This window comes from Dendrobates tinctorius, unplaced genomic scaffold (genome assembly GCF_039654945.1).
Source record: "Dendrobates tinctorius isolate UK_male_01 unplaced genomic scaffold, ASM3965494v1 ptg000036l, whole genome shotgun sequence".
Classification (NCBI taxonomy): domain Eukaryota; kingdom Metazoa; phylum Chordata; class Amphibia; order Anura; family Dendrobatidae; genus Dendrobates; species Dendrobates tinctorius.
In genome coordinates, this window is record NW_027361704.1 from 15,464,891 (window position 1) to 15,491,067 (window position 26,177).

Consider the following 26,177-nt stretch of genomic DNA (forward strand, 5'->3'; position numbering starts at 1 on the left):
CAGCCCTGACCCCCACCACCAAAGCATCAACTTGAAAAAAAATGGTTGATGCGCATCGGGTTGTAAGAGTACTAGCCCAGTGGAAACACATTCACTTCAAAGAAGAAAATGCCTGCCGAGCACAGTTGGACCACCCCAAGAAGTCTGTACCTTTCCGAGTCATGTCAGTGAGTGATTTGACAATAGATGAGACGTTTCAGATAAATTTCTGATAATTGTATGCGAACCCCAAAAAGCGTTATAATGCTTTCAGATTTTCTGGGAGGTTCCATTCCATGACCGCTCGGACCTTATCAGGATCCATGCGGAAACCTACAGCTGATAGTAGAAAGCCTAAGAATTTAACCTCCTTGTGCGGGGAATACGCACCTCTCCAACTTGGCATACAGTTTATTATCCTGTAGAACCTGTAACACCTGCCTGACATGTAGCTGATGAGACTTGACATTGGGAGAGCAGATTAAAATATTGTCGATAAACTACTACAAATCTACCCACAAGGTGACAAAAGATGTCATTAACAAAATGTTGAAACACTGTGGAAGCATTAGTCAAACCAAAAGACATGAGACGATTTTCATAATGCCCTTCTGGGGTGTTAAACACAGTCTTCCATTCATCCTGCTCCTTAATCCTATTCATATTATAGGCTCCCCTGAGATCCAACTTGGAGAACCATTTTGCCCCAATAATCTGATTGAACAAATCGGGTATGAGTGGAAGGGGGATATGGGTCCTGGATAGTAAGACAATTTAACTCCCGAAAGTTCAAACAGGGTCGCAGGCCCCCATCTTTCTTCTTAACGAAGAACAACCCCTTTGCTACAGGCGAAGATGAGGGTCCCTTGGCAAGACTTTCAGAGATATGGTCTTTCATGACCTGTCTCTCAGGACCAGACAGATTTGTAAAATCTGGTCTTGGACAACCTTTCACCCAGAAGCATGTTCACAGGATAATCATGCACATGATAGGAAGGCAGGTCTTGACATCCCTTTTCAAAGAAAATCTCCTCAAAATCAGAAAAGATGCAATGTATTTAGTGGAGACATTAGAGATAATGGTACCTAGGCAATTAGTTTTGCAAAAATCACTCCACTTAATTTATCTCTCTGGCCTGCCAGTCTATGGCCAGAGTATGCTTAGTCATCCAGGGAAGACCCAACACAAATAGGAGTAGTGAGAACTTCCAAGATATAGAACAAGAAAGAAGCTCCCTGTGAAGAGCCCCTATTCGCAGGTTCACATTACGCACTACTTGCGTAAAATTTCCCTGACCGAGTGGTGCATAGTCAATTGCAAATATGGGGATGGGCTTCACCAGAGTACTACAGTGAAGATTGACCACTTTGACCCAAATGGGTTATGGTAGTGTTATCTTTCCCCTGTATCGGAAGATTTGCATCATTATTACCATAGAACTATACCAACACTTTGGTTACCTCTAACCATTAATATAGCTGCTGCCCTTTACAGTGCTTTATTATTGTTTACATTGTTACACTATCAAAATGGAAATATGAAGCAATTATTACTGGGGTTCAATATAACTACACCATGATATTTACTGCGTACCGAAATCATGGTCACAGCAACCACATAACAGTCTTGAGTAATATGGTAATCCATATGGGCTTTTCCAATGGCTTTGATTCTCTAAATTGATAATAAGGTTTTACTGCCCTTTTTCAATGAGATATATATATATGCCAGATAGGGCCAGGAGGGTCAGTCGACGATTAGCGAGGTGCAAACTCGAATCATAGAGTGACAACATCCGCAGCAAGGCAGCGGTAGTATATTGGATATGTAGTCCCTTTTCCTGATACTGGTCAGATAAATATTTGCTGGTGACTATTGCTGTTGACCCTGCATCTATTGTGGTACCAGTGTATTTATAATATTGATGGGAGAATTAGGTCCGCTGATGCATATGGTATCTCAGTTTGTATGGAGTTTGATCTTTTTTCTGCACCCTTTTCATTTAGGGTCTCATAGGGCCAGCAGGGTGATCCGCCGATGAGCGGGGCCCCAAGTGCGTAATTGTAAGGTACATCAAGGACTTTCCAAACACAACATTGCGTCCGCTCTTGATTCCAGTCATTTTTTGCATTCAAATAGTCAAACGGTGCTCATTCCCTATCTGCGTACTTAGGAGAAATTGCGCAACACATTTTGTGCTCCATTTTCTGCTGTTACCCTTATGAAGATTACAAATTTGTGCCTAAAGTAACATTTTTGTGGGAAATGGTATAATTTTCTTTTTTTCTTTCCACATTGCTTTAGTTGTGGTGAAACACGGCAAGGGTTAAAAAACGTCTTAAATGTTTTTTGAGCGGTGCAGTTTTTAGAGTGGTGTCACTTTTGGGTATTTTGTGACTTCTAGGTCACTTCAAATGTGATGTGGTCCCAAAAAAAAAAAAAAAAAAAAGTATTGTTAGTTTTGTTGGAAAAATGAGAAACCGTTCAACTTTTAACCCTTTTAACTTCCTAACAAAAAAATTATGTTTAAAAAATGATGCAGATGTAAAGTAGATATGTGGGAAATGTTATTAACTATTTTGTGTTACACAGCTCTGGTGTAAGGGCTTAAGAATTAAAAGTTAGAAAATTGCAAAATTATTGCAAAATTTCCAATATTTCCCCACTGAACGAAAGTCATATTGAACAAATTTCCCCTCTATCGTGAAATACAAAATGTCATGAAAAAACATTCTCAGAATCAGTGGGATCCGTTGAAGCGTTCCAGAGTTACCGGTATTACCACATAAGGTGACACTAGTCACAATTGTAAAATTTGGCCTGGTCATGAAGGTGAAAACAGGATTGGGGGGTGAAGCGGTTAATGCTTATGGTTACCTGAAAGCTTTCTCATGTAGTCTAAAGGCTCTGTCTCACATGAGATCGCTGAAACGTCACAGGTTTTGTGACGTAACAGCGACCTCGCCAGCAATCTCGCTATGTGAGACACATAGCGGCGACCCCCGCTGGCCAGCATGCATCGCTGTGTTTGACGCTGACGAGCGACCTCATTGGCAACGCAGAACTAAGGGACGCAGGCGTGAGTCGTCAGAATAGCTGCTGTGTGACAAGGTCCCAACAACCGCCGAGGTCGTTATACGGATCGCCGTATCGTTGCTGCGTCATTGAGTAGATCTGCCTGTTTGACGGCTTACTAGTGACGATGTAGCGACGTACCAGCGATCCTTACCAGGTCGTATCGTTGTCGGGATCGCTGGAGCGTCCCTAAGTCCACAGGAGAGCTGTTGTAGCACAAATTGCAGATAAAAAAAGAATACAGCTACAGAATGGTGTCAGCTAAAGAGCCTGTGCTACTTTAGCTAATTATTACATTGAGGTGTGCATGTACATGTTGTTGTAAGTAAATCAGTCATACTGCTTTTATTAAATAATTGCCATAGTTTTGCTTGCACGACCTTTTACAATCATGTAATTGTGCTTTTTCTCTTTTTTTTTTTTTTCCTTCCAGGGCTATTTTGGTGCAGTTGGTGCTCTTCTGGGTTTGCTGAATTTCTCCTAAGTGGTGTTTTTTATGTCCTCAGAGTAGTTCTCTGGAAAGATTTACAGTATCTTTTTTTGATGAGTGGTTATAAATGGACTACAATTATCCAATATTGATTTTTCTTTTTCCTTTATTTGGAAATCTAACATGAAGTGTTGAACATTGAGACCAATTTGGAAGCCGTGTTCGTATTGGGGACCTCTGTGTTAAAGGGGTTGTCCAGTCAAAACCGATAATTCTGCAGTCACTCTGTAACTACAGAGTTATGAATCAGTTCGCAGGGACCGGAGGGTACCCCTGGCCAGTGAGCATGGCCTCGCTCTCCATATACTTGTACTACTACGCCTACTAGATGGGTCGTGGCCTCAGCTCTATATCAGTTTATGAAACGAGGCTGCGCCCACTGGCTGGGGGTATGTATAACACACGACCTCCGGTCCTAGGACTGAAACCGGCAAATCCTCGCAGTGCGCAGTTACCCTCTGGTCCCAGGTCTGAAACCGGCAAATCCTCTCCGTGCACAGTGTGTGTCCTGGGGGGATTCATAAGTCTGCAGTCACACAGAGTGACTGCAGACTTACCTGTTCTGACCGGACAATCCCTTTAAGGATGTTGTGACCCATGCATCAGTAAGCCAGTCTGGATATAGAGCCAGTATTATGTATATCGACAAGGGAATATAAGAGCACATACTGTACTGCATTGATTCTAGCTTATGGGCGGCAAATTAGTCAATTCAACTTGTTTGATCTGCATTTATCATTCGGCCTGTATTATGGATGCCTTTATAGTCTTATTGTGCACTAGAGACATTTACTGTACTTACTGTGACATTGTGCACATATTCATATAGTCATTCCTCCTGAATGGAATTATATTTGTGGCTTTTAATACTTAAGGGGCAGCGTTGAATATATTCTGAATATTTGTGGTATTTAATTTTTGTAAATGTAATGCCCTTAGTTTTCGGTCAAGTTAATGTTTGTTATGCCTTAATAGAATAGAGAAAAAAACATTCCAGGACCCTAGTCTAATGGTAGTCTATATTTGCCAAACCAGAGCACTGCAGACCTCCTGTGTTATATCCGGCGCTTCTTTTGATTAGCAGGTCACCGCAATATTATTGTGTGGTATGACGCACTCATCCCGGTGGCCTAATAATCAGAACAGGCTCCGAACATGTTGTAGATAACAAGAGGTTCAAAGTTTTCTGACTGCTGCGGACTACCAATATGGCCACTGGACTAGTGTCCTAGAATTTTGTTCAGCTTTACGTCACATTGTTAACCAACATTCAGTTTTCCTGGTAGCTAACACTGCTTCAGTACCAGTTTTTAATGATAATGCTGCAATTACATGCATTTTGGGCTGTCTTTAAATCTGTTTCATTCTCTTCATTTGAGACCAACATTACCTTTCCTGTTTCTCTGCTGTCCAGTATTTGTGTTGGGAAAACGGTTTAAGTCTTATTGGGTTGCAGTTGCGAAACAAACCATTTGTGTTTTTGCTTGTGCTTCTACTGTTCAGCAGTGAGTGATTGTACACTGAACTGCATTGTCACAATCTATGATTCCATGTAACCTTAAAATGTTCCTTTTGTGTTACCTGTTGCCTTATGACTTGCTGGCGATGAGAGGTTGCACGTCACGAATACCTCCCACCAGATGCAGGTTACCACTTTTTCAAACGACTAAATGAATGGAGGAGAGAAATATAATGTGCAAAAGACGACCTATGACTGATGGTAACCATTTTATATTTGAGAGTCATTGTGTAAAACTTTGTCAGGACCATGCTGGACTACTCCTGGCGTTAAAAAGTTGCATAGACAATTGTGAGACAATAAAGAAAAAAATCTAGGAACTGAACACTCTCCGCATCTGACTCTGTCTTCTACTGCACTGAACATTGCCTTCATCTAGTGCTGGTCTTCCAACAGTTTCTCATAAAAGAACCAATTTCCATTTCTGAGAATTGCGCGCCTTGTCTAATGCTGTGGCTGCCTTGTAAAGTTTGGCACGTGACTGGGTATGTGCCATTCATTGGTAACATTTTCACTAATAGTGCATTATGAATAGATCAACAGAACTGGCAGAAACCATTGCTGCTAACAAATGTACTGTGAATCCAAAGATATTTTTGTGCCTGTAATCTGGAACGTGTATAAATGAGAACTGTCCCTTTCTTTGTATGTGAATATACACTATTGATTCAGTAAAGTCATCCATTTACATTCTATACAAATTATAGAGATTTTTGTGCCATTGATTGTGGGTATGTTTGTAACTGCCGGAGATAAAGGCATCATATAAAAGGTAACAAGTTGGACCCAGAATAAAATCAAACATACATAACGTTAGGTTTAAAGGTTGATGTGTCAAAATGATCCAGCCCCCAAACTGTTTATCAGATAGAAACATATCATGTAATCTACACCTTTACTTATGCACTCTGCTGCTACTCTGAAAAATTGCTGGTTTAATTCAAATACAGATGCGGCTTAAGTGCTTTGGATGTGATCAGAGCCCCTCACCAAGCCGTACTGGGCGTTATTCCCATTCAGTTCCACCTTCCTATGCTTGCCTGATGGCTCACTGGCTACACGTTGTGGAGCACAGGAATAGATGCTTTAGCCTTATTTGTATAAGATCTAAAAAAGCGGGATATTTTTTGTTAAAATTGCAACCAAAGGTGTTCTGCATCAGTACAGATGTAGATGACTTTCTGAACGACATGACCATATATATAGTTTTTTGGTGAGAAGGTCATTCTGAAAGATTCCTTTTTAAAGATTTGTAAAATGGCATAAGACTATGTACACAGGACATCTATTTCACTGTGATTACACCTTCGGAACCTGTTAAATATACTTATTTTGTATATTTATTCATGCAGAAATTCTTACGAGATACAATAGTCCAAAGAAAATGTTACGATTATTTTTCTAAAAATGTAATAGTTTATTGGATTATCCACCATAAAGAATCATTGCAGCAAAACATAAAATATGTGAAGTAGTTACTGTCCATTTGTCCATAATGAGCTCATTAGTTGAAGTTTCATCCAAGAGGAGCCCATCTCAGCTGTTGCATGTAGCCTCTTTTAATGAATGAAGCGAGAGGAGAAGCGACCCCCTCTGTGTGTCACCTGGTTTACATATATGACTCCCATAGCTCCTGTTTTTCTAAGCTAAGTGTACAAGAATAACCTAAATGTCATGTCAGCAAATATACCCATTATAGAGCTGAGAGTAAAAATAAGTACCCATGAATAATATTTAACAGAAACCACCTGAAAAACCTGTCAAATAATATTGAAAAGAATAAAAGTAAGCAATTCTATATAAAACAGCTTGCTGTGTAATATTATGTTCATGCTTTAGTCATTGAAACACTTCTGGTTTCTAAAAACGTCAAACAGTTTAAAGAAGGACATGTTCACTATTCTGGCGTTTTCCACTCTGAAGACGATCTGTACTTTATAATACAAGTTAATAGGTGAGATCAAAAAATGCCCAGAAGACAACTGGATTTTTTTTTTAAGCGTTTTGACATTGTTTTTGCTTAAATAATGAAAACCTATCGGCCACATGATCGCTCGGCTGGAAATGCTGCTGGCGCCAGAACGAACGAGATGCAGCAAGAGCGTTCAGGAAGGTGAGTAGGATGTGTGCCGCTGTGCTGGAAGGCTGCGGCTGTGTAACTGTGCGCGCTATAAGATAAATGAATATTCATTTCTCTTTAGCAGTGGCACAAGCTTTAGCCACATCCGCCGGTTCCTGCCTCTGTGACCCGCTGCTCCGCCGCTCCCCGCCCTTCCCTGCCGGCTCCTGCCTCTGTGACAAAAAGACAAGTTTAAAAGCAATTAAAAAGCAATTAAAGCTAATATGAATACTAGCTGGAGGAACGTTTAAGGACCAACCAGACTCTTCCACTGTGTGCACCTGGAAAATGATATACTAAGAATGTTATGAATAGAGTTGAGTGAATATCTTAGGTTCCCCACTTATTCGACAAGCTATAGATATACAGTTGTGCTCAAAAGTTTACATATCCCAGGCTGTCTAGCATGAACTGCACACTTGAGATCTCCCCAAAGTGGCCCAATGATATTGAGGTCAGGAGACTGAGATGGCCACTCCAGAACCTTCACTTTGTTCTGCTGTAGCCAATGACAGGTCGACTTGGACTTGTGTTTTGGATTGTTGCCATGTTGGAACATCCAAGTACATCCTATGCAATGCGCAGCTTCCAGGCTGATGATTGCAAATTTGTCTCCAGTATTTGCTGATAACGTGCTGCATTCTGTCAACGTTGGCCAAGTTTCCTGTGCCTTTGTAGCTCACACATCCCCAAACTATCAACGATCCACCTCCGTGCTTTACAGTAGGAATGGTGTTTCTTTCATCATAGGCCTTGTTGACCTCTCTCCCAATGTAACATTTATGGATGTGGCCAAAAAGTTCAATTTTGATCTCATCACTCCAAATTTCCTTGTTACAAAAGTTTTGAGGCTTTTCTCTGTGCTGGTTTGCATTTTGTAGGTGAGATACTTTGTGGCATTTGCACACTAATGGCTTTCTTTTGGCGACTCGACCATGCAGTCCATTTTTCTTCAAGTGTCCATTTGTTAATCACAGTTTGAACGCTGCTGACTGGCATTATCAATTCCTTCTTTTTGTTTCCCTTTCCTGTTTTATACAGTTCAACTACCTTTTCCCGTAGATCCGATGACAATTCTTTTGCATTCCCCATGACTCACAATCCAGAAACGTCAGCGGTTGAATACAAGATGCAAAACTCTGGATCCCAGAAACTCACTCAGCTTTTATGCACACACACTGATTACAAGCAAACAGGTCGCAGGTGAGGATGTTACCTTTAGTAGCCATTCAAACTTTTTTGTGTCAACTTCTATTCTTCTTATCAGGCCAAAATCACCAGGGTATGTAAACTTTTGATCAGGGTCATTTGGATGTTTTGTCTTGTCATTATGATTTAAAAAGTGAAAACACAGTAATTTGACAATAAATGGCTTCACCCAACCACTAACCATGAGTGGAGAAAAAGTTTTGTTGTTATCATTCATGTTCTCTGAAAAAAGGCTCATGCATTGGATTGCAATCAGATAGCAATCGCACAGCATTCGGATGTAAATCAGATGCTAGTTGTGAAAAATTGGATTGTACTCACATGACACATTACACTTGTGCGACTCTCGGCAGGGAGACTTGGACTGATTTTTCATACGTTTAGTGTGACTCCTGCCTAAGGCTCCATATCAAGCTCTCAAGTATACACAGATCTTTCTAAAGAGACACTAAATAAAGGTAAATCTTTTGGGAAAATTATGCAAAAAACTGAGTCCAGAAGAAGGACTAAAAATCATGAATGAACTGACTAATAGGTACTACATGATCTAACTCGAATGATCTCATTCAATCTGGTTGTAGATTACAAATTTCCTTTAGGAGTGTTGATTAACATTATTTTTCCATCATAACACAAGGCTCTGATGTTGGTTTACCAGGACTTTCATCGCCTGTGGAGTTGAACCAGACTTTTATTTTATTTCAACAGGATCCTCCAAAACTATGGAGAGGCGGTTTACTTGTTCTTTAGTGTATGTTAGTTTACTGTTTCAGTGTTTGTTTGTTATGTGTATATATATATATATATATATATATACACTAGCTGAAGAGCCCGGCGCTGCCCGGGCATAGTAACTAACTGTGGTTAGTTACAACAAATTATAATTATCCTCCATCCCACAGTCGCGTGCCCATATACCCATAATACATATCCTCCAATCCCTTAGTCCTGTGCCCATATACCCATCATACATATCCTCCATCCCATAGTCCCGTGCCCATATATACCCATCATGCATATCCTCCATCCCGGCCCATGCCCATATACCCATCATACATATTCGCCATCCCATAGTCGAGTGCCCATATACCCATCACATATCCTTCATCTCATAGTCCCGTGCCCATATACCCATCATACATATCCACCATCCCATAGTCCCATGCCCATATACCCATCACACATCCTCCATCCCATAGTCCAGTGCCCATATACCCATCACATATCCTTCATCTCATAGTCCCGTGCCCATATACCCATCATACATATCCACCATCCCATAGTCCCATGCCCATATACCCATCACACATCCTCCATCCCATAGTCCAGTGCCCATATACCCGTCATACACATCCTCCATTCCATAGTCAACCATTATGACATCATAATGAGCGGCGGGGCTTGCAACCTATGATGAATCAGCGTCGCCATGGAAACCATTGACATCATAATGAGGGGCGGGGCTTGATATGCACACACTTTTTCCCCATTATGTAGATGGGGGTATTATGACATCATAATGAGGGGCGGGGCTTGATACGCACACACTTTTTCCCCATTATGTTGATAGGGGCAACATTTTTTGGTGAATTGGAATGCATGGGGTTAAAATTTCGCCTCACAACATAGCTTAGGACACTCTCGGGGTCCAGACGTGTGACTGTGCCAAATTTTGTGGCTGTAGCTGCGACGGTGCGGATGCCAATCCCGGACATATACATACATACATACGTACGTACATACATACATACATACCCACATTGAGCTTTATATATATATATAGGTCAAAGTAAGGATCATTAAATTTTTGAGCTAGATGTATGTCACGACGACCACCTTGGCTGGCACACGGCTATCACATTCGCAAGGTGGGCTTATTGTGATGGAAATATATACATTTCATATTGATCTCACTTGCATGTATTCTCATATATACATATATATATAATCACAGCTAACATGAACTCTATAATCAATTGCTCAGAATGACCCAGTGACCTCGTGAGCCAGCTAGCTCAAACCAGAGTAGCTCCTCTGTATTTTCCAGACATCGAAAAAGAGGAAGTAACACCAGATGTCCAAGCTGATGTCTCAATTTTGTCCTGGCTCCAAGAGTTGCACTTTAGTCACCTTTCCTGCTCTGATCACAATATCTTCCATGTACTTAAATAGCCAATAGCATTGAAGCTCAACTTTGTTAATTAACTAACCACTCCTTTCTATAAATAATTATAAAACCATGTATGTGTAATAAACCTCAGTATTGAAGGAATGCGATGCTGCAACCATGTGTACAGGGTTTCATTTCATTGAGTGCTCAACATACTCAGTTTAATTGGGAGCAGCCACAGCACACACAGGGATAGATTAATCCCAACCAAATTTCCATAACATCTGGCGCCTGCACAGGGGGAAGTGGACGAAATGCACGAGGACCCTGCTGACTGGAGATACGGAGGTGCTGGCCATGGCCTTGGCTCAGGGGGACTGAGACTGCGCAGCGCCATAAGTAAGGTAAGAAAATTTGGTTATCTTACCTGAATGCCCCTGTGCCCAGTCCGGGTCTATACCTCTTGCCGGTCAGATGGGGTCACCACCGCATGTCCCAGGTAGTGTAAAAAGTCCACGCTCTTATTCAAACCCTGGGATATAAGCCAAGGTGTCTGCTGCGTGCTGTGTGTGTGTGTTTCATGTCTGTCAAGATCCGGGAGAGAGGGTTGGAACCGTGACTGATTTTTCTTGCGGTTGCTGGGAAACTGATAACAGGAAGTTGAATCTCTCTGGATAAGTTATCACGGTTCCCGTGCATAACTGGGACAGGTGAGGCCCAGGCACGGATGGTGTTAACTTGGAGAGATACCACAGGTGAATCTCTCTGGATAATTTGTCACAGTTCCTGTGCATAGTTGGGACAGGAGTGGCCCAGCCAGACACGGAAGGTGGTAACTTGTAGAGAAAGCACAGGCTGATCACTGGAGATGACATCACGGTTCCTGTGCATACATGTAGGGCTGAGGAGAACCAGAAGTGAACCCGCAGGACCGCGACGACGAACCTCGGGGTGAGCTGGCCAAGTGGACCACCCCCTATACAGGGAGCGTCTGGGGCAAGCCTCGGAGAGACTATCGCCGCGGAAGCTGATACCCGGGGACAACAGCAGAAGGAAAACCAGAGGTGGCCACAAGGGTTGCGGAAGGACCAGCAGGGGAGGGTTTGTAGACAGGAACGGATTTAGGCTGACGATGGTAGATACTGCAGGAGAGGACTTGAGACCGGGGACGGGCGAGGCAGGCCCTAGGAGAGAACACAGGGAGATATTACAAGCAGACACAGCAGGACAGAGTGCTAGGCTGGGAAAGCGCAGGGACGCGTGGACCTGAATCAGCAGTGCTAGACACAATTGATAGGCACTGGGCAGGAGGCGAGGCTACCTGATATAGGACTGCAGGCAGCGCTTCCGGGTCAGGGTCGGCCAGGAGGTGGAGCAGCAGCAGCAACAGGGGAGATGAGTGGCAGGATCACTGGCGCGCAGTTGCGCAGGCGCACCCGACGGGCATGGAAGGCAGAGAAGGAGCAGGATGGCGCGTGCGCACCTCAGGAGCGCGCCGGGTGAGGTGAGTGCGCCGGTGTTCAGGAGGAGGGGCAGAGGGTGCAGCTGCGGGCGGTGTGATAGAAGCAGCGGGGAGCGTGGCAGCGGGTGGCGTGACAGTACCCCCCTCCTTACGCCCCCTCTTCTTGAGACTGGCAAGGAACCTAGCTAGAATCTGGGGGGCCTGGATGTTCTGCCGGGGCTCCCAAGACCTGTCTTCGGGACCAAAACCCTTCCAATCAACTAAGAAGAGGGTCTTTCCTCTAGATCTTTTTACGGCAAGAATGTCTTGGACCTCAAAGACATCCTGGGCAGAAACTGGCTGGGGAGAGTGACCCACAGAGGCATGGAACTGGTTGAATATGACAGGTTTCAGGAGGGACACGTGAAAAGAATTGGGAATTCGTAGCGAGGCAGGGAGTTTTAACTTGTAGGCAACGTCATTGATGCGGGCTAAGACCTCAAAATGCCCGATATACCGAGGGCCTAGCTTATACGAGGGGACTTTAAGACGAACAAACTTGGAGGACAGCAACACTTTATCCCCAGGATGGTACAACGGAGAATCCAGGCGCCTTTTGTCTGCGTGTCTTTTTATTCTGTCCCGTGCTAGTTCAAGCGCGGACTTGGTCTCCTGCCAGACCCTGGAGAACTCGGTTAGAAGGTCGGCCGCCGGCACACCCGAGACATGGGGTACCGGCAGAGGTACACTGAGATGTTGCCTGTAGACTATGAAGAAAGGTGATTTAGACGAAGACTCGTTGGTGTGATTGTAGGCAAATTCGGCTCACGGGAGCAGGTGGGACCAGTCGTCGTGGTGAACGTTGGAGAAGTGGCGAAGATAGGTTATCAAAATTTGATTCGTGCGCTCAACCTGACCATTAGTTTGGGGGTGGTAGGCAGAGGAGAAGTCCAAAGTGACATCCATCAGTTTACACAGAGCTCGCCAGAAGTGTGCGGTAAACTGAACTCCTCTATCCGAAACGATATGCTGAGGAAAGCCGCGAATCCGGAAAACATGGGTAATGAAAATTCTTGCTAGTTCAGGAGCGGAGGGTAATCCAGGCAGGGAGATGAAATGGGCCATCTTGGAAAATCGATCTACGACCACGAGGATGACTGTGTGACCCGAAGACCGAGGCAAATCGGTAATAAAGTCCAAAGCAATGTGTTGCCAGGGAGCAGAAGGAACTGGGAGCGGGTGGAGAAGACCATCGGGTAGGTGTCGGGGAACTTTATTTTTGGCACAAGACGGACAAGAGGCGACAAAACTTTGAACATCTCGCGCAAGTGAGGGCCACCAATAGTAACGAGATGGAGAGGGTTTTCTTGAGGCCGACGTGACCTGCTAGCTTGGAGGCATGACCCCAATGTAAGACTCGCTTCCTATTGTCCTCTTGAACAAACGTCTTACCCGGGGGCAAGGAAGTCAGGTTTACAGAAGCAACCACAATGACCTTGTTAGGATCCACGATGTGTGAAGGCTCTTCCTCACAGTCTGTAACCAAAAAGGATCTGGATAGAGCATCCGCCTTGAGGTTCTTATCGCCGGGGCGGAAATGGAGTTCGAAATCGAACCGGGTGAAGAACAGAGACCACCTGGCTTGTCGAGGATTAAGTCTTTGCGCTGTCCGGATGTATGCCAGGTTCTTGTGGTCAGTGTAGATCCTGACGGGATGCGCCGCTCCCTCGAGGAGGTACCGCCATTCCTCCAAGGCCAACTTGATAGCGAGCAGCTCTCTGTCACCAATGGTATAGTTTCTCTCCGGGGTGGAGAATGACTTCGAGAAGAAGCCACAGGTGACCAGTCGTCCAGAGGGTGACGTCTGGGAAAGTACTGCACCGGCTCCGATGGCAGAGGCGTCTACTTCCAGAGTGAAGGGTTTATTGGCCTCTGGGTGATGGAGTACGGGAGCCGCAGCAAAGGCTTGTTTCAGGGAGCGGAATGCGTCTTCGGCCTCAGGTGACCAGAAGTGGGGATTGGCCCCCTTACGGATCAGAGCGGAGATTGGGCTGGTCAGGGTGGAAAAGTGTGGGATAAACTGCCGGTAATAATTGGCGAACCCCAGGAATTGTTGGATAGCTTTCACTCCCTGGGGACGCGGCCAGTTAAGTACGGCAAACAGTTTTCCCGGGTCCATTCGTAGACCAGTATTAGAAATGATGTAGCCCAAAAACGGTAGAGAAGACTGTTCAAAGGCACATTTCTCGAGTTTGGCATAGAGACGATGCTCTCTCAGGCGCAACAAGACTTGACGGACGTCCTTTCTGTGAGTAGACAGGTCCGGGGAAAACACCAGGATATCATCCAGGTACACCACCACGCAAGAATAGAGATCTCGGAAGACATCATTGACAAATTCTTGAAACACGGCGGGTGCGTTGCACAAGCCGAAGGGCATAACCAGATATTCATAGTGGCTATCGCGAGTGTTGAAAGCAGTCTTCCACTCATCTCCAGGGCGAATGCGGATTAGGTTGTAGGCTCCACGCAGATCCAATTTGGTAAAGATTTGCGCCCCTCGGAGATGGTCGAATAACTCCGGGATGAGAGGAAGCGGATATTTATTTTTAATTGTAATATCATTGAGGCCCCGATAGTCAATGCAGGGACGAAGGGTCCCGTCCTTCTTCTTGATGAAAAAGAAACCCGCACCTGAGGGCGAAGAAGACTTACGAATAAAGCCTTTGGCCAAGTTTTCTTGAACATATTCGGACATGGCTTGGGTCTCTGATGGCGACAGCGGATAAATCCGACCTCTGGGTGGAGTAGAGCCGGGAACAAGATCGATTGGGCAATCGTAGGGGCGGTGAGGAGGCAGACTCTCTGCTTCTTTCTTGCTGAAGACATCCGCATAGGCCCAATAGGCTGAAGGTACATCTGGGGATATCGATGTTGGACGAGGAGAGTTTCTTGGCTGGACGGAAAGCAAACACCCCCTCTGACAGAACTGTCCCCACCGCACGATGTCACCAGACCGCCAGTCTAAGGTAGGCGCGTGTTTTCTTAGCCAAGGAAGGCCCAACAGGATAGTGTGTGATAAGGTCGGCAGCACATAGAAGGCTATCTTCTCCAGATGCAAGGCTCCGACCTGAAGGTCCAACTCTTCGGTGACCTGCGTAACGGACACCCGCAGGGGTTGGCCGTCGACCGACGCAATCTGCCGAGGAGTCTCCAGGGACCAGACTGGAATACGAAGCCTCCTGACTACCTCAAGCTGAATAAAATTTCCAGCCGCACCAGAATCTATGTAAGCCCACTCGGAGGAACGCTTGGGACCCAGATGCAAGAGAACAGAAAGAGTCAAGGGTAGAGAGGAGTCATAGATACCTAGGGAGGCCTCTCTTACCTTTCCTAGGTGGAGGCATTTCCCGGGCGCTCAGGGCAGGAACGCAGGAAGTGTGATGCACTCCCACAATACAGACAAAGACCCTGAGTGAACCTCTCCTTTCGGCGTTGCTCCACCGGCTTGAGGCGATCTACTTGCATGGGCTCAGGTGCGGAAGGTGCCGATGCCAGAGCAGGGCGCGAGCGAGGTGGGCTGCTGGCAGCGGATGGGACGCGAGGAAACCTATCCCTGGCGGCCTCTCGAGAACGCTCCTGGAAGCGCAAGTCGATGCGGGTAGCCAGGGAAATTAGATCCTCCAAAGAGGTTGTGGTATCCCGTCCCGCCAGCTCGTCCTTAATTCGGCCTGAGTCCCCGCCAAAAAGCTCCTACCAAGGCCTCATTATTCCATCCTACCTCAGAGGCCAGGGTACGGAAGCGAATGGCGTACTGACCCACGGAGAGCGTGCCCTGTTGCAGGTTAAAAAGTGACTCGGTGGCAGAGGCTACGCGACCCGGCTCGTCAAAGACTTTACGGAAAGAGTTAAGGAAGATGGAGAGTTGGGAGACCAAGGGGTCATCACGCTCCCAGAGAGGGTTTACCCAGGCCAAAGCCTCACCCTCCAAATGGGAAATGACAAAGGCCACCTTGGCTCTGTCGGTGGGGTACTGTTGAGGCAATAGCTCAAAATGGAGCTGGCACTGATTTAAAAAAACCCTGCACGACTTAGGGTCGCCACCATAACGCGGGGGTTTTGCTAAACGGGGCGGCGGATGGGATACCACAGCCTGGACCGGGGTCGAGGCCACAGATTGCAGGGCAAGGAGACGGTTATCTATAGATGCCATATAGTTCAATATATGGGCCTGGGTGTCTCGCTGCTGAGCCAGCTCCTGTTGGAGGTTGCCCAGCTGGGAGGCAGTCCCAGGATCAGAGGCCTGTAGAGTCGACAAGCGGGACTCCATGGACTTAAGGAAGGACATTATCCTTGCTTGATTTCTCCCGTAGGAATAGGAGCTCCTTTTGGGTTGGGGTCGGGGTACCAGCGGGGTCCATGGCCTGACTATACTGTAGGGCTGAGGAGAACCAGAAGTGAACCCACAGGACCGCGACGACGAACCTCCTCGGGGCGAGCTGGCCAAGTGGACCACCCCCTATACAGGGAGCGTCTGGGGCAAGCCTCGGAGAGACTATCGCCGCGGAAGCTGATACCCGGGGACAACAGCAGAAGGAAAACCAGAGGTGGCCACAAGTGTTGCGGAAGGACCAGCAGGGGAGGGTTTGTAGACAGGAACGGATTTAGGCTGGCGATGGTAGATACTGCAGGAGAGGACTTGAGACCGGGGACGGGTGAGGCAGGCCCTAGGAGAGAACACAGGGAGATATTACAAGCAGACACAGGGACACAGAGAGCAGGACAGAGTGCTAGGCTGGGAAAGTGCAGGGACACGTGGACCTGAATCAGCAGTGCTAGACACAATTGATAGGCACTGGGCAGGTGGCGAGGCTACCTGATATAGGACTGCAGGCAGCGCTTCCGGGTCAGGGTCGGCCAGGAGGTGGAGCAGCAGCAGCAACAGGGGAGATGAGTGGCAGGGTCACTGGCGCGCAGTGCGCAGGCACACCCGACGGGCATGGAAGGCCGGTTGCAGCGGCGGCAGAGAAGGAGCAGGATGGCGCGTGCGCACCTCAGGAGCGCGCCGGGTGAGGTGAGTGCGCCGGTGTTCGGGAGGAGGGGCAGAGGATGCAGCTGCGGGCGGCGTGATAGAAGCAGCGGGGAGCATGGCAGCGGGTGGCGTGACAATACACAGATGTTGATAACCTAGTGGGATATCACAGGGCCCGTCTCCCAGGACGGAGTGTGATACATCCCTGCGCCAAAGTGCTTAGTGTGATTGGCAGTTGTCGGTTACCAGAGCTGCTTGTACTACTGTCACAAAATAAAGATGGCTTTGATTTCTCCCGGATGTCTATTCATGTGTGTCCATGTCTGATTCACTGCTGCTTTCCATGAAGACCTGGAGCAGAAAAGCATTTTTACATACTTCCTCTTTCTGCCTTTAGCAGATGTGTCGCTGGTATTTCACATTGTCACATCTGTTTTGTGCTCTGTTTCCCTTGTTTATTTTTGCATTCTGAGAAAGTTTTAGCTGCAGTGTAAGAATTTTGAGGAAAGCGGAGTTGCTGAGTTGTATATTCCATTGTTCAGGTTGTCCTTTTTGTTTTCAGAGACATGACTTTACTGAGAATAGATACACAGGCAGAGGAAAGGGGAAATGTGTGCGTTGTGCATCTGTGCACAGAGATATGTTGGAAGTTGTACTGATTTTTTTGATTTTTCTCAGGTTTTTTAAGTTTTAGCAACTCCTTGACTTTTCTTTTCCTTTTTCCTTTTTAAAAGTTTTTATTAGTTCTTTTTCCTTTCCTTTTCTTTTCAACGTTTTTACCAAAGTTTTTAATTTTGCCCTTTTCTTTCCTTTTTTAAGTTTTTACCAAAGTTTTTGAAGTTTTTTTAATCACCTTTTTTTGAAGTTTTTGGAATAGACACAGTAGGTGTGATTTAGAAGGTTAAGTACGTGGATTTACAGGCAGCCTTTAGGCTGCGGCATTGGCATGATGTATTGAAAGGAGAAAAAGGGAAGTTAGTTGAAACTGGGTCGCCGACTGTGTTTTATAAAGTAACAGCGGACTTACAGCATAGAAGGTACTGAGAGTTATGTGAACAGATCAGGAAAGGATTTTTTACGTGTACAAGATAGGAAAAGGTGTTCTCAGCAGAATCCATTCTATAGGGAAACCTAGGCCGTCTGTGGGGCACCCCGCCCCCCCTCCAGCGAGAAGGCACAACTAGTCCAAGCATGCCCTCTCTGGCTGCAGAAAAGGGGAAGGAATCCGCTCCTCTCCCTCCTCTCTCTCTCCTCTCCTCTCTATTCCTCCTCTATCACTCTCCTCTCCCCCTTCTGGCTCTCATCCCACAGCTTCTTCACACCCTTTTTCTCTACCTCCTGGTTCTTTGTTAGCAGCCGGGCCACCGCCCAATCCCAATCCAGACAATCTGGTGTCCTTGTATCCAGTGCTGACAGCACAAGGCACCTTCTATGTACCGCACACGGTACAACCAGTGTCACTCATGGTATTGGGGAAGACAGTGACAATCCCCTTACACATTGCTACAGACAAGCCCCAGACCCAGCAGGAGGCAGACATCTCAGCTTGCGGGGGGGGGCAAGCTGCTGCAGAGACATATGAGGGACAGCTGTACCGGACAGAGCTGCCAACATTTACACCCACATGGAATTATAATCCTAATCCACTGCAGCAAGGGGGGAGACGTCCTCACATAAAAAGTCAACTTCTAAAACCATGTACCAGCCTGTGCTTGACCCCAATACACGTTATCACAACTCTTCCTCTGATGAAGATGAAGCGGGAACATCATACATGCTGCCCAGTACTAGGAAAAGGAACCCATGGGCACCACATAGACAGGGGCAGATAGAGGCACCGCTCTTACACTATGTGCACTTCACCCCAAGTTAGGTGACCAGTGTCCTGAATAATCTACCAGACCCAGAGATGCATACTATGCAATTTTACTGAAGAATGCAGCAGAACCAGCGAACATATACAGCAACCTGGAATGATCGCTGGGCCATAATGGAAATAAAAGCAGGTGAAACATTCTGGCCAATCATGAAGGAACATTTCAAGCTTCCAGCAGAATTAGATGTGCACTCCTGGGAGTCAGGATCAAAGCTAATTAAGCAGCTCAGAGAATGGGTCAAAGCAGGGCAAGCCCTCAGCCTACATGACATGAGCCAAGATAAGACCGAGTCTGTAGAGAAGTTTCATGCAGAGTGATGCAAGTATTCCAAGATTTAGGCTTCACTATTCATGATCAGATACACAGCCAAATGTTGACAGGCCTTTGTGCATGGACTAAGAACCAATCAAGAAACTGCTGATAGTGGCCAGGCCTGAGTACAAGTCAATAGCAGTAGATACCCTGCTCACAGTAGCCAGAAGGATAGAGTCCCATCCAGGAGTGCGGAAGACAGTCCCCCTTATGGTGGCCACTGATGTGGAAGGACAACCACCGCGCAGAGACAGGAGACCTGCCAAGTGTTTCAACTGTGGAAAACCTGGCCATTTCCGGAACCAGTGCAGAGCACCCCCGCAACCCAGGACATTGCTCAGAGGAACAGGCCAAGGAAGAAACACACGAAGCAGTGAAGAACCCCATTCACAGGACAGGGACAAGCCAGGTCTACAAGACACCACGCTCCTGACATGTGAAACCCCATCAATGGATCAAAACCTCAAATTGCACTGAGGGTGGACGGGTGTTGTCAGATCTTTCTTCGTGAACACTGGTGCAGACAAATGTGATGAGACATGTAGAACTCCCTGACCCCACCTGCCTATCAGAATACTCTGTGTCTTGTATGGGGATTGATGGTCAAGCCAAACATTCCCAGCTTACAAGCCTCTGAGCAGGTGAACACAGCCCGGACACTCCATCCTGTTCGTTTGTGGTGGAGACCTACCCACTGGGAGCAGACCTACTGCAGAAGCTGAAGGTGACCAAAGAGTTCCAGGAAGATGGGATAATGACATTTTCTCCACCCCTGACCCAAGAAGAATCGATCATGCTGTTGGCCCTACAAGAGCCTCAAACAACCGGTGCAAGCCTGCCCAAGGAGGTGCTGGACATAGGCTTTCGGGTACTATGGGCTAAGGGAGTCTTCAAGTTGCGCCAGTGTGGGTGTCACCTAAGTCTGGAACCCTGAACCCTCATAAGGCCCAGCATCCCCTGTCCATCACCCAGACTCAAACTGCCTCTGACCAACTGAAGGTCTAAGTGAACCCGCTGTTCAAGAAATGGCCTATGAACTTTGGCATTGGCCAGGAAATTCAACCCAAAGGGACCTTATCCATTTAGTGAAATGGCTGCGCTGCATCCGGCTCCAGCACCAGAGGATCATCTTGTACAAGATTCTGAAGGTGCTCCCTGAAGTTCATCCAGGCCCTGGACTGGAAGGCAGCCACTCAGCTCTTCAAACTGGTGCACAAATGCTGACCTGAGACCAAGCTGGCAGCAAAAAAGCAGAGGTTTACCCATCTAGGCCTCCAGACAAATGCACTATCAGGATGCAGTGGTCCCATGTAATTAAGATGGCAACACAGGTGCAAGAATACCGATGAAACAACCACTCACAGCCTGCCAATATATGGAGGGGGCGGTTGCCTGGTATGTTAATGCACAATAAAAACTTGTATGCTGCGCTGTTCACACTATGGCCATGCACAGCTGGTAAAGAAGATGTCCCAGCAAAGAGACCCCCTGTGATCAAAGCAGGTGTTAACACAGTGACCGCCTTGGTGGAGAACAAGGAAGCCCAGCTGGTCGTCATCTCTGATGAAGAGGATCCCAGCAAACGGCTTGTTTTCCTGTCGGCTCAGTGCCAGAAGATGGGAGTCCCCTACTGCAATGTGAAGAGCAAGCCAGACCGGGCAACCTCGTCCATAAGAATCATGCAGTCCCCGCTTTTCTCAGTTAAGAGGAAGACTGTGAAAGGAGAACCAGCCAGGTTCAGAATGGTGCATGACCTGAGGGCTGTGAATGAAGCTACGGTATTTGAAACCCCAATTGTGCCAGATCTGCACACTCTGCTATCAAATGTGCCAGCCACAGCAACAGTGCTCACAGTGATTAACCTTCCCAATACTTTCTTCAATGTCCCCCTTCACCTGGACGACCAGCTTCTGTTTGCCTTCACGCACCAAGGTGTGCAATACACATGGACAGTGATGCCCCAGGGGGCTCAAAATAGCCCTTTACAGTTCACCAAAGCAATGTCCTCCATCCTCGCTAACTGGATCACAGACCAGGCAAAAGTCGTTCTTCTACAGTACGTGGACGACTTGCTCCTGTGTGCAGCTGATGTTGATACCTGCGCAGCCCACTCCTTGTCTCTCCTACTCTACCTGGTGGAGGAGCAATGCAAGGTCTCAAAGAACAAAGTCCAGTGGTGTCAGAAGCGAGTTGCATTCCTGGGACACTGTATTGCTCACCAAACGAAACACCTGACAGATGACCGGAAGACCACTGTGGAGCAGATGGCTCCCCCAACAACTCCAAAGATGCTGCAGGCCTTCCTTGGTCTAGTTTTGTATTGCAGAACTTGGATCCCTGATGCTTCAGTCTTAATGCAGCCTCTGTACGATTGCATCAATGCAACCCCGTTCCTCCTATCGGACGCAGCCTTCATCTTGTTCAGGAAATTAAAAGACTCCATAGTCTCCGCTACAGCTCTAGGCCTACCTGACTACGAGAAGCCATTCCATCTTTACCAAATGGAAAAAGGTCATGCTACTGGTGTTCTAAAACAGACCCATGGGGGAAAACAGAGGTCTCTAGGCTACTCAGCCAGCCTGGATCCAGTTACTGCTCCTGCATGAAAGCAGTATTTGCAGCGCACTCCCTCCTTGACAAGGTTGCTGACATCATTCTTGGACAACCACTGCAGATCCTGGCTCCGCATGACATCTCAGCAATTCTCTACCAGACCCAGCCAAAGCATCTCTCCACCACCCGGCATCTTCACGTCCAGTGCTCTCAGCTGTTGCCTGACTCTACTCCCACTCCCAAGGGGGATGCGGATACGTCTTCAACCACCACTCTACTCCCACTCCCAGGCGGATACATCTTCAACCGCCACTCTACTCCCACTCCCAGGGGGATGCGGAGACGGACTCTTCAGAACAAAATCTGCAGGATACCGTAGATGGCTCCAGATTTGCAGATGATGAAGGAAGATTCCATACGGGATGTGCAGTGACCAGCAATCAAGAAATCCTATGGTCCAGAAGTTTTTCGCCTAGCTTGTCAGCCCAAGAAGCGGAACTGATAGCGCTGAAGAAGGCCTGCCAGATTGCGAAAGACAAAACTGCAAACGTCTATATCGATTCCAGGTACTCGCATGCAATAGCACACGACTTTGGACCCATCTGGGCTGCAAGGGACAACACATCACAGCAAGCGGGACAACCGTGAAACATCCTGGAGCCATCAGGGACCTGCTGGATGCACTCCAACTTCCAAAAGTGGTGGCAGTGTTAAAAGTCAAAGTACACGGAAAACTGAACACAGTAGAGGCACGGGACAACAACATGGCAGCCAAAGGAAGACAATATGGAAAAGTGGGAGAGGTCATAGAGCCGGACGCTACTACATGATGACTGAAGACAAGAAAACCTGACAAAATGACGTCCTGGGATCTGTTCAAGAAGTTGCAGGACCAGACTCCAAAGGAGCAGAAGGAAAGCTGGATGCGGACGGGACAACATATGAAGGAAAAAGGGCAAAAGCACTGGACTCCAAAACCCTGCCTACCTCAAAGCACTGGACTCCAAAACCCTGTCTACCTCAAAGTACTGGAGTCCAAAACCTGTCTATCTCAAAGTATGTACCCTATGGTGGTTCAATAGGCACATGGGCCCACGCACAGATCGAAGACACAGATGAATGATCTGTTTGGTGCTTACTGGTTCGCTCAGGGATTACCACCTTAACAGCCAAATTTCCTAGCAGCTGTTTGACCTCAAATGCAACACAGGCTGAGGTGGGAAAAAGTTTTCCAGTAAGGAGCTAGTGGCGAAGACTACTGCAAAGAAGCTACTCTCAGCTATAGTGTGCAGATACAGGGTTCCAGAAGTGATAGTGATCCGGGAACCACTTTCACCGCAAACTTGACCCAAGAGATCTGGTCAGCAGTAGGGTCAGACTTAGGCCTACATACTTCCCACCATCCCCAAAGTAGCAGCAAAATAGACTAAATGGGACACTTAAGAGCAGCATGTTGAAAATTGCCCAGGAGACAAACCATGGCATTAGACACTCCCAATCGCCCTGTTTAGTGTAAGGCACTGTTAAGGACGGCGGAACGCACTAAATAATAGAAAGTGCGTTCGCCGCCCAGGATCCACCGTGCAGAAGGTGTTGCACTGCTGCTAGGTAATGGCAGACACGCAATATGGTGGTATATCGCACGCGGGTTGAATTTCACCCAGTGTGTGCTGGGCGTACTCTGTTGATTCACAGAGGCGCCAAAGCAATGAACTTAAATACTGAGCCTGTTGGAATCACAGGTCTCAGCGGAATGCACGCACGGTATATGGTCACAGGCCTAGGGCCCAAGACACAGGGTCAGTGTCCGTCTAGACCTACCATGCATGCGGTGTCGCTACCACGAACGCCGACAAGTGCTGCTGACTGCAGCGTGGCGGCTGACACAGCCGCTATACGACAATGCCCAGGAGGGGGTGCACGGTCGGATGCTAGTTCTGTGGAGATATGCACTGTGGCCTGTAGCGTGCCACTGCCTCGGGCTGACTCTATGACTAAGTCCCTATCCACATGTAATATCAGAGGGAGGGGGATCTTAATGAGTCATTCGCAGGTTCATGCATCCGTCATCATTCACACAGGTAGCAAGTAGAGTCTATACTAGCGCATGGCCAAGCGGCCATGTGAGCCTTTTATAGCCGGGACCTTCCGGAAGCTTCCAGATCCTTGAGATGGACCAATCAGATCTGGAGAAGGACCTGGGCATGTGACTTCCGATCTCCAATGGGAGATCATCTCTTGAGCATGCTCAGTGGAGAGACGGAAGGACTTAGCCTCTGAAGTGACTTGCTGCTGATCAGCCTGCGCTGCTATTGCTGGCCCAGAGGTGGCAGCAACAGCCAGACCCACAGAGCTGGTCTGAGCTGAGCGTCGGGATCGACAGGGCTGCTGAGCAAGTTCCTCTGCGGTCGATGGAGAATGAGAGACCGCAGGATGTGAGGCTCTGGATCCCTGCTGTGCAGCTGCAGGACCCCGACACCTAACAGGCGCACTCCCATAAGCCCAGAAACAGCTGTCACCAATATGAAATTTTATTTGTGTCTAATCCCATGTTATGGGTATTTTTCCCTCAGCAGTTGACTATGCAATATGATACTTTGTCTGCTTGTGTAATTGAACTCTCCAAGAAACTTGCTAATGTCCATTCTCGAGTTTTTTCTTCATTGCCAGATCCAGGATCGGTACCTGGTATGCAGTCTCTGAAGCCAGGAGACCGAGTGTTGGTGAAAAAAGTTTGCAAGGAGAATGTTCGATCCCAGATTTGATGGCCCTTCTCCAAGTGCTGCTGACGACACCAACCTAGAGGGAAGACCCATTTGGATCCACGCATCATATTGCAAGAAAGCTCTCCTACCAGAAGATACACCTAAGCCAGAATGATGCTGTGGATGCCATACCTGAATGAATAAATGACCTACCTGATGGAGAATACACACCACTGGCTACATAGACTGCTAACTAAGAGACTTTGATTACAATGCAATGAACCCCCGATAGGGACAGATCTGACCGCCCATTTGTGAAAGTCTGTACTGAGGAGGGTGTATGCACTAGGTATGCATCAGCCCACTGGCAGCATAAAAGAGTTGCAGCGCTTTGGGACAGGAGTAGGATTAGGGCAAGTGATGTCTAAGGGGGATTGTGATGAAAATATATACATTTCATATAGACATATATATAATCACAGCTAACATGAACTCTATAATCAATTGCTCAGAATGACCCAGTGACCTCGTGAGCCAGCTAGCTCAAACCAGACTAGCTCCTCTGTATTTTCCAGACATCAAAAAAGAGGAAATAACATCAGATTTCCAAGCTGATGTCTCAATTTTGTCCTGGCTCCAAGAGATAAACTTTAGTTATCTATCATGCACTGATCACGATTTCTTCCATGCACTCAATAGCCAATAGCATTGAAGCTCAACCTTATGTTAATTAACTAACCACTCCTTTTTATATGTAATTATAAAACCATGTATGTGTAATAAACCTTCAGAGTATTGAAGGAATGCCTTGCTGTAACCATGTGTACTGGGTTTCATTTCATTGAGCGCTCAACATACTCAGTTTAATTGGGAGCAGCCGCAGCACACACAGGGATAGATTAATCCCAAACAAATTTCCATAACATTATCTTAGTTATCACTCCGCTGCCACCAAATGTGATGAAAAAACAGCAAATGAGTCTATTGACCTATCAATTTACCACAGGGGCTTATTTTAGTTTTCCCACTGCTGCCAACAATATGTCACAAACTGCAGGGATTTATGTATATCCCACTTTCTGGTTCCGCTTTGGAATTCGCAACTCTCCGGCACCCCCTTACCCTCAGGTCAGTCAGGGACTGCACCTAGGATAATTGGTCGCCGGATGGGCCTGCTTCAATGTGGACTGGTTATTAGGTGCGCTGCAGAGAGGGAATTATAACTAACCCGTTCAGTCACTGCCAGCTTTGCCCAAACTCGCCCAGAACACACTTCGCTGCCACCAGCTCCGATTCCTCAATAGAGGGGTCCAAAGCCAATCCAAATTAGTAGTGTAATTCACGTCAGAAAACGTACATATCATTATAGAGCAAGGAGAAACGAAACTAGTAATTTTATATTTTACTCCAAAAAGTTAGGCATGATAGACACTCGGCATTCTGGACAGCAGCGAGTTGACGTCTGGGCCAGAGAGTAGATTGCAGTGTCATCAGCATACAGGTGGTACTGGAATCCATGGGACTTTGAGTTGTCCCATGCCAAGTGTATAGATTGAGAAGAGTAGGGGTCCTAAAACAGAGCCTTGGGGGGACTCTAACAGAGAGAGAGGGTAGGATGAGGAGGGAGGTAGTGTGGGAGTGGGAGACACTGAATGTGTGGTTGGAAAGCTATGAGGCGATCCAGGATAGGGTAAGGTCTTTGATGCCAAATGAGGAGAGAATCTGTAGTATGAGGCAGTGGTCAACTGTGTCGAA

At 46.9% G+C, this 26,177-nt stretch overlaps 2 protein-coding genes across 5 annotated transcripts in view; both read left to right on the forward strand.

The window, feature by feature from the left end:
- The window catches only part of PANK3 (pantothenate kinase 3), a 104,663-nt gene extending 98,874 nt beyond the window's left edge, over positions 1–5,789 (forward strand). For all 4 annotated transcript variants that reach the window (XM_073573736.1, XM_073573734.1, XM_073573735.1 and 1 more), the window contains one exon: positions 3,489–5,789. In XM_073573736.1, the coding sequence (XP_073429837.1) occupies positions 3,489–3,539 (51 nt within the window). In that variant the 3' untranslated portion in view covers positions 3,540–5,789. The remainder of the gene's footprint in view (positions 1–3,488) is intronic.
- Positions 5,790–7,110: 1,321 nt separating this feature from the next.
- The window catches only part of LOC141087856 (uncharacterized), a 40,952-nt gene continuing 21,885 nt past the window's right edge, over positions 7,111–26,177 (forward strand). The window contains exons 1-2 of the mRNA XM_073573680.1: positions 7,111–7,177; positions 20,620–20,879. Coding sequence (XP_073429781.1) covers positions 7,111–7,177; positions 20,620–20,879 — 327 coding nt within the window. The remainder of the gene's footprint in view (positions 7,178–20,619; positions 20,880–26,177) is intronic.